Source organism: Myxocyprinus asiaticus, chromosome 6 (assembly GCF_019703515.2).
Source record: "Myxocyprinus asiaticus isolate MX2 ecotype Aquarium Trade chromosome 6, UBuf_Myxa_2, whole genome shotgun sequence".
NCBI lineage: Eukaryota > Metazoa > Chordata > Actinopteri > Cypriniformes > Catostomidae > Myxocyprinus > Myxocyprinus asiaticus.
The window spans coordinates 37,183,744-37,190,597 of NC_059349.1; the positions used below are offsets into that span (position 1 = coordinate 37,183,744).

Here is a 6,854-nt window from a genome sequence, read left to right on the forward strand (position 1 = left end):
TATTATCGTTCAGTAACACTCTGACATAGTGATTGATGTATGTCATCATAAAATCAGACACCCTCTCCTAGAAATCCCAATGCAACGAAAGAATGAATGGACTTGCGCCACAACAACAACTGTGTTTACTTGGTAATGGAAGTAATGCCCACATTTCGCGCTAAGCATCACAGGACGTAGGAAAAAGTAGGATATAGCTGGCTGTTGGATTTAGAATGTTTTGGAAATAACTGTCATTTTCACTTTGCCCCAACAAAACCCAACAACCATTGGAATTTAATGTTTGTTGGTTTTTGTCGGGGGAGTCTGAACTAGCCGTAACCCCCAGAGACCCAAGCTTTAACACTGAATATGTATTTTCCTTCTTTCCATTAAAGTGTATTTAGGAAGCCTCTGATTATAAAAATCTAGATTTTTAAGCATTTGGGGGGGGGGGGGTGTGAATTTTGTGTGACTAGCAAACAATGGCAGTCAATGGGAAAATCGTAATTTTTGAGCATACTTAAGGATAATTTTTTTTTTTTTTTTTTACATTAGCAAGCTGTGACATTCAATATGCTATTTTTTCCACCAAAACTGTTGTGATACTGTTCAGTGTCAGCTACTGATATGTGTAATATGTTACTGTTTTTTTTATATTTTTTTTTATTTTAAAGAAGGTATTCATTAGTTGCTTTAAACAAACAATTCTACTACACTGTGTCTCTGAAGCGTAAATCAAAAAGCTAAAATGTTTACTATTTAACTGGTTGCAAATATGTATAAGATAGTCTCTGTAAGAGGTCTTAGACATTCTTTTCTGCCCGTCCTCTCCAAAGTATGAACAGGAGATCTCGAAGCTGAAAGAGCGTCTGCGGGCATCTAGTCGGCGACTGGAGGAGTATGAGAGACGGCTGCTTTCACAGGAGCAGCAGATGCAGAAGCTGCTCTTGGAATACAAGACTCGATTGGAGGACAGTGAGGACCGTCTGCGCAGACAGCAGGAAGAGAAAGACAGCCAGATGAAGAGTATTATCTGCAGGTGAGTGTATGAATAAAGTTTTCAGTTTATAAGTGCCTTACTATTTTATTGTATTTATTTTGTTTTTACTTTCTATTTATTGAAATGTTCAGCTCTTTATTTTCTTTAATTACAATGTATTTCTGTCCCTATCTAATACGTTTACCGCTGCAACACCTCTTTTCTTTTTTTCATGCAAATGTCACTAAAACTAAAAAAACTACAGTGTAAAATTTTTAAAACACATTTTTCAAGATGATTACCATATAGATATTAAATCATTAACTAAGAGCTATAATGTCTAAAACATTTTTATTAATGGTACATTTTATTGGTTGTCTTTGTCATTTTACTCTAATAGGCTAATGGCTGTGGAGGAAGAACTGAAGAGAGACCATGCAGAAATGCAGGCGGTCATAGATGCCAAACAGAAGATAATTGATGCACAGGTACTAAAGATAACTAGATGAACCTGCATGTTAAATGTAAGGGATCTGGAATGTGTGTGCTTGTGTAGTAGTCCTACCTGTCTTAACTGAAGTGTGAATTTGGAGATCCTCTGTGTCAACTATTTAGTCTGTTGTCTGGTTGTGAGATAAAGGCTTGTGCGTGCTGCTCAGTGGTATGCCATGAACTCTTTGCTCAACCTCAGATGGTATTAAAACAAACAGGCTGCTGACTGGCTCATTGTTACTGTGTCCTACTGAATTCCAGGTCACTAATGGAACTGAGGTAATACCAGCAGGCAAGTACAAGCAGATAATTCTGCTCCTGCAGAGCAGCTAGGCTTGTGTAAGCACACCCCAATCCAACACCCATGCCTGGCCTGAACCTGTGCAGCACTCAGTCCTCTAAGCCATTTTGTTTCTCTCCATTTCAGACAAATATAATCAGTGCTGGGTAGTAACAGATTACATGTAATCTGGAATATGTAATCAGATTAAAAATAGTACTTGTAATTGGATTACATTACATTTTATAATGTGTGTAATCAGATTACCATTACTTTTTATGGATTATATTCCTGAATCCATTACCAGTAAGTCAACTGCAGTGACTAGTGCCTGATTTACCTATTATGCTCCTAAATTTTAAGAGCGTCTGATCCTGAGTAGTCTTTGCCTTACAAAAATTATATCCACAAAAAAAGACTTCACATCCAATCTTAAGAAGCACTTGGAGGATCTGTTGTCTCTATATTTCAATATATGTATATATATATGTATATATGTTTTCGATTCAAAGTATTTTAATAAATTATTCTTTGTATTTTCTAGCCATATGTTCATGTAACTTCTAAAATGAACACATTGCTTTGAAAGCGCTTAATCCACAAATGCACACAGGGCATTTGGTTTCAGTTTTAAATTAAGTTTCTAAATTAAGGCACAAAACTGTTGCACCCTGCTTCGAAAATAATGTTTCAAGTGTTTAAATGAGCCCTCATCCACCTGTCCATAACTGTCACATGCAAGTTTGTTCTTTTGCACCATGCAAATGCACTTCGGCCCATGCTTCAAGATGGCAGGAAAAGCACATGAATAATTATGAGGAGGTACAAATCTCTATATCATATCTACAAACGTTCTCTCGTTTTTCATTTCAAAGATGGATGAAGTCAAATTCCTATTCCTAATTTCCCAACTAAAACCATTCTCTTAATAAAATAATTGTAAAAAAACAACATGTTCTCATAGTCTAGGATCTTGGGCAAAAATTTAATTTTTTTAATGACTGTTTAAGCATCTTTGTGTTACTCAGCAACTGACAAATAGACAACTGTGCTAGAGACATGAAGGATGCCTTAAAATTGTGTGGCGTTAGATACTTTAATGGGATAGTTCACCCAAAAATGAAAATTCTCTCATCATTTACTCACCCTCATGCCATCCCAGATGCGTATGACTTTCTTTCTTCAGCAGAACACAAAGATTTTTAGAAGGATATCGCAGCTCTGTAAATCCATACAATGCAAGTGAATGGTGTTCAGACATTTGTAGCTCCAAAAATCACATAAAGGAAACATAAGTAATCCATATGACTCCAGTGGTTAAATCCATACCTTCAGAAGCAATATGATAGATGTGGTTTAGAAACAGATCAAATGTAAGTCCTTTTTTTACTATAAATCTCCACTTTCACTTTCAGATATGAAACTGAAACAAAACAGGCACAACATGTACAACAAGATTTAGATTTAAAAAAGGACTTTAATGTTTGATCTGTTTCTCACCCACACCTATCATATCGCTTCTGAAGATATGGATTTAACCACTGGAGTCATGTGGATTACGTTTATGTTTCTTTTTTGTGATTTTAATATTCATTTTTGGGTGAACTATTCCTTAAAGTATGCAAACATATAAGACCCATGCAGATGTAGACAAGTTTCAAAATTCTCCTTTGGGTTAGTGAACGTTTTCCCACTTTTCAAAATTGTAAATTTGGTAGGTGCTGTTGAGGAATGTGTGTTGATAGGGAGCACTCTTAACAGATTCAGTATCTGGTAACTGTGAGCTCAAGCTTTTTGCTGCTTTGTTTTCTTTCCCACTTTATTTTTGCCTAGTCACTTTCTGATTCCCTTGCTGCCTCACTCCCAGCGCTCTTGTAGGTGCGCACTCCACACAAATTGCCAATGCAGTTATTTTATAATGTGAGGAAGGTCTTGCTTTCTTTTCTCTGGTTTATGTTTGCACAAGTTGTTTGTGCAGGATTTCAGTTAATTGTCCTCTTTTTGCTGCCCTCACAATCTTGCTCTTTTTTTTTTTTTTGGTGTACTGTTGGAGACAGTTCTGTCGTAGCACACGTCACTTGCCTGACTGGCACCAATTACGAATGGGCATGCTTTTTTTTTTTTTTTTTTTTTAATTATTATTATTATTATCTTTATATTGAAATTAATATATAGTTGTTTTGGTTATACATTTGAAAATATACACACGATATGATATTTAATTTAATCTTTTCTGTTGTAGAATACAAGTTCATATGTTTATGCCCACTTTTATCCTTTAACTTTGAATAAAAGGGTGACTCTCATCAAATGTTTATGGTCTTATTTCACTTCAAAGTGAAAATTAAAAAATAAGAAAATATATTAAGCATAAAGTAAATTAGGCCTATTTTAGTATCATTTAGTAACACAATTTTTGTACCATTAAATTATTTTCATGATTTAAAAACATCAATTTCCCCTCCAAATTGTCATTACTGTTATGCAAAAAAAAAAAAAAATGCTTGCATGTGATACTGATATACAGTAATCAAAGCATCTTGTCAGGACATTTATATTCATGATTTTATTTTTAATAATTATAATTAACGTGCATATTAACTTCCATGATAAATTAAAAATATGTTTATTAATTCCCACAAAGAAATGTATACTTTTCAATTTAAATAATGAAAATGTTTATTTGATTTATTTGATTTATTTGGTCATTACAATAATGAAAGTGACAGATTTTCACATTAAATTACTGAGAGGTTGGGGGAGAGGTGCTTAATTGTCATAAAAAACAAAGTCCTAAAATATATATTTAAATTTGTGAATAAAAAAAAAATTTGACCGCTTCTTGACAGATTCACCCAAAAAAGGTCCACTAACACCCCCTGTATGTTAACTCTAGTCCCTAGATTTTGATGTACTTCTCTCTTTCACAGGAGAAGAGGATCAGCTCCCTGGATGCAGCTAACTCTCGGCTGATGAGTGCCCTGACTCAGGTTAAAGAACGCTACAGCATGCACAGCCTCCGCAATGGACTGTCGCCCACCAACCCCACTAAGCTTTCCATCACTGAGAATGGGGAGTTCAAGAACAGCAGTTGCTGATTGATGCTCATGGACTTGATGAGCCATGCCGATCAGTGCTCCAAGATAAATCTCTGGCACTGATTGATCAAGAGCACGGACAGAGCACCCTTAGCTGGCGGCTAAATTGACTGACTACTGTATACATGCAATTGCAAGGAATGTCTGGTTATTAATGTATATAAACGTTATCTAATATTGGTTATGTACAGAAATGCTACTGCAGAGAGGAATGTTTTGAAATTGCGTCAGAGAGTTCAGCATAGAGTCAGTAAGTTTGTGGGTTTTTTTAAATACTGATATATGCCTAAATGCAGATTTAAGATTACAAAAAGATTTTTAATTATTGCCTAAGATATATGAAGGAGGTGTAAATATCGTAAAAATAGAATTGTTTTAAAAGAAAATATGAAGAAAAGCACATAGGTATCAGTCATAGTTGTAAATGTTTGCAAGTAACAGAAGCTGACAGGCAAAAACAGAAAAAGGCAATTTTATGCACTCAGTTTTCTAAAACAACTTTTCTATATATTTTGTAATTATTTTGTGTTGTCATCTTGCAAAAGGTTGTGACTGAAGTGACTAATTGAAAAGACAGTGAAGGCAGACAGTTCCAAAACTGAATGACTTTCTTTCTTGTGTGGAGTACTGCTTTTTTCCATGCAATGAAAGTGAATGGTGACCACAGCTGTCCCTATCCACTTTCATTGTATGGAAATGAGCAGCTTGGACATACAAGTAAATATCTGCTTTTGTGTTCCACACATGAAAATAAGTCATACAGTTTCAGAATGACATGAGGGTGAGATGATGACTGAATTTTCAATTTTGGGTGAACTGTCCATTTAATGTGGTGCTAAAAATACACCATTGAATGATTAGTGGGTTTGATTAAATAAAATATTAAAATGAATTAACCATTTTATTTTGTCAGATATGTAGGCAATTTGTCACTAAACTGTCACTCACCCAAACCTAACAAAACCTTTGCCTCATATTTGTTTTATGAATCAGACCAGAGCGCTGTGAATCCGCCAATTTACAGTCTCACTGCCCTCTTGTTCTAGACAGCCTCACTGCCCTCGTTCTGTTCCATTGGCAACTTCTGTTGAATGCCTATGTTTTCTGATGTTTTCACTCTGTCTGAATTAACATCAATGCCTTTAACATTTTGTGGCACAGAACTCTTCAATGTTTGCTGTTCTCGTAGTGATATATTTGATAGTCAGTCTCAAAGTTCAGAAGTTGAAAGCTGAGCATTGAATAAAGATGGATTGTGGCTTCATTGATCATGTTGTCCATGTGTGATCTGAAACTGATTCAGTATTTTTGCTTGATAAACCATAATCTTTGCTTTGCACATTGAGAAGACATTCCCATGAAAATATTATTATTATTATTATTATTATAACATTCCTGAGCCAAAAATAACATCACTAGAGCATTTAAAGTGTAACATATAAGGCTTGTTATTGAAATATGAAAAAAAGTTTTCAGACTGAATGTTGTAACTAAGGAAATAGAATAAGGTGTCCTAGTATAGTGACATAAAAATGGGTGGGGGTTTAACAATCCAGCCATTGGCTGCATCCGAAATTGTGTACTGTCAGAGTATGTACTGCATTTGAAGAAGAACGTACTTCTCGGTTGGTAAAAAAGTATGTTCTTTAGGTCTGCATGTGAGCTGTATAAATACATTCCTGGACATTCCACATAGGGGTACGTGGCCATTGTCCTGTTCCCCAAATATATGGTGTAATACAACAGTTTTGTTAAACAAGCACAATTTAACTTCATATTTAACTTTGTTGGTGATTGGTGTATCACTTGCAGTTAAAATGAGCTGCCCGACTCTTTTTTTTATTTTTTTATTTTTTTATTTTTTTTATGTTTTTTTTATTCAGTGTTTTGAATGTGACGTCTCCTCAGCTTCCGAGGGACTATGGGATTGTACAGCGGGTATTTACACTTGGTTTCTTCATGAGTTTTTATTGGTCGAATAGCTATCCGATCATAATATGACCAAGTGTATATGCCCTCCAAT

At 35.0% G+C, this 6,854-nt stretch overlaps 1 protein-coding gene across 10 annotated transcripts in view; it reads left to right on the plus strand.

The window, feature by feature from the left end:
- LOC127442210 (ras GTPase-activating protein nGAP-like) overlaps positions 1-6,099 on the plus strand; it is a 111,813-nt gene extending 105,714 nt beyond the window's left edge. For 9 of the 10 annotated variants that reach the window (XM_051700065.1, XM_051700060.1, XM_051700062.1 and 6 more), the window contains 3 exons: positions 819-1,021; positions 1,362-1,449; positions 4,664-6,099. In XM_051700065.1, coding sequence (XP_051556025.1) covers positions 819-1,021; positions 1,362-1,449; positions 4,664-4,831 — 459 coding nt within the window. In that variant the 3' untranslated portion in view covers positions 4,832-6,099. Of the gene's footprint in view, positions 1-818; positions 1,022-1,361; positions 1,450-1,714; positions 1,746-4,663 lie in introns of all 10 variants that reach the window. The other variant, XM_051700064.1, reaches the window with a different exon arrangement.
- The last annotated feature ends 755 nt before the right edge of the window (positions 6,100-6,854 follow it).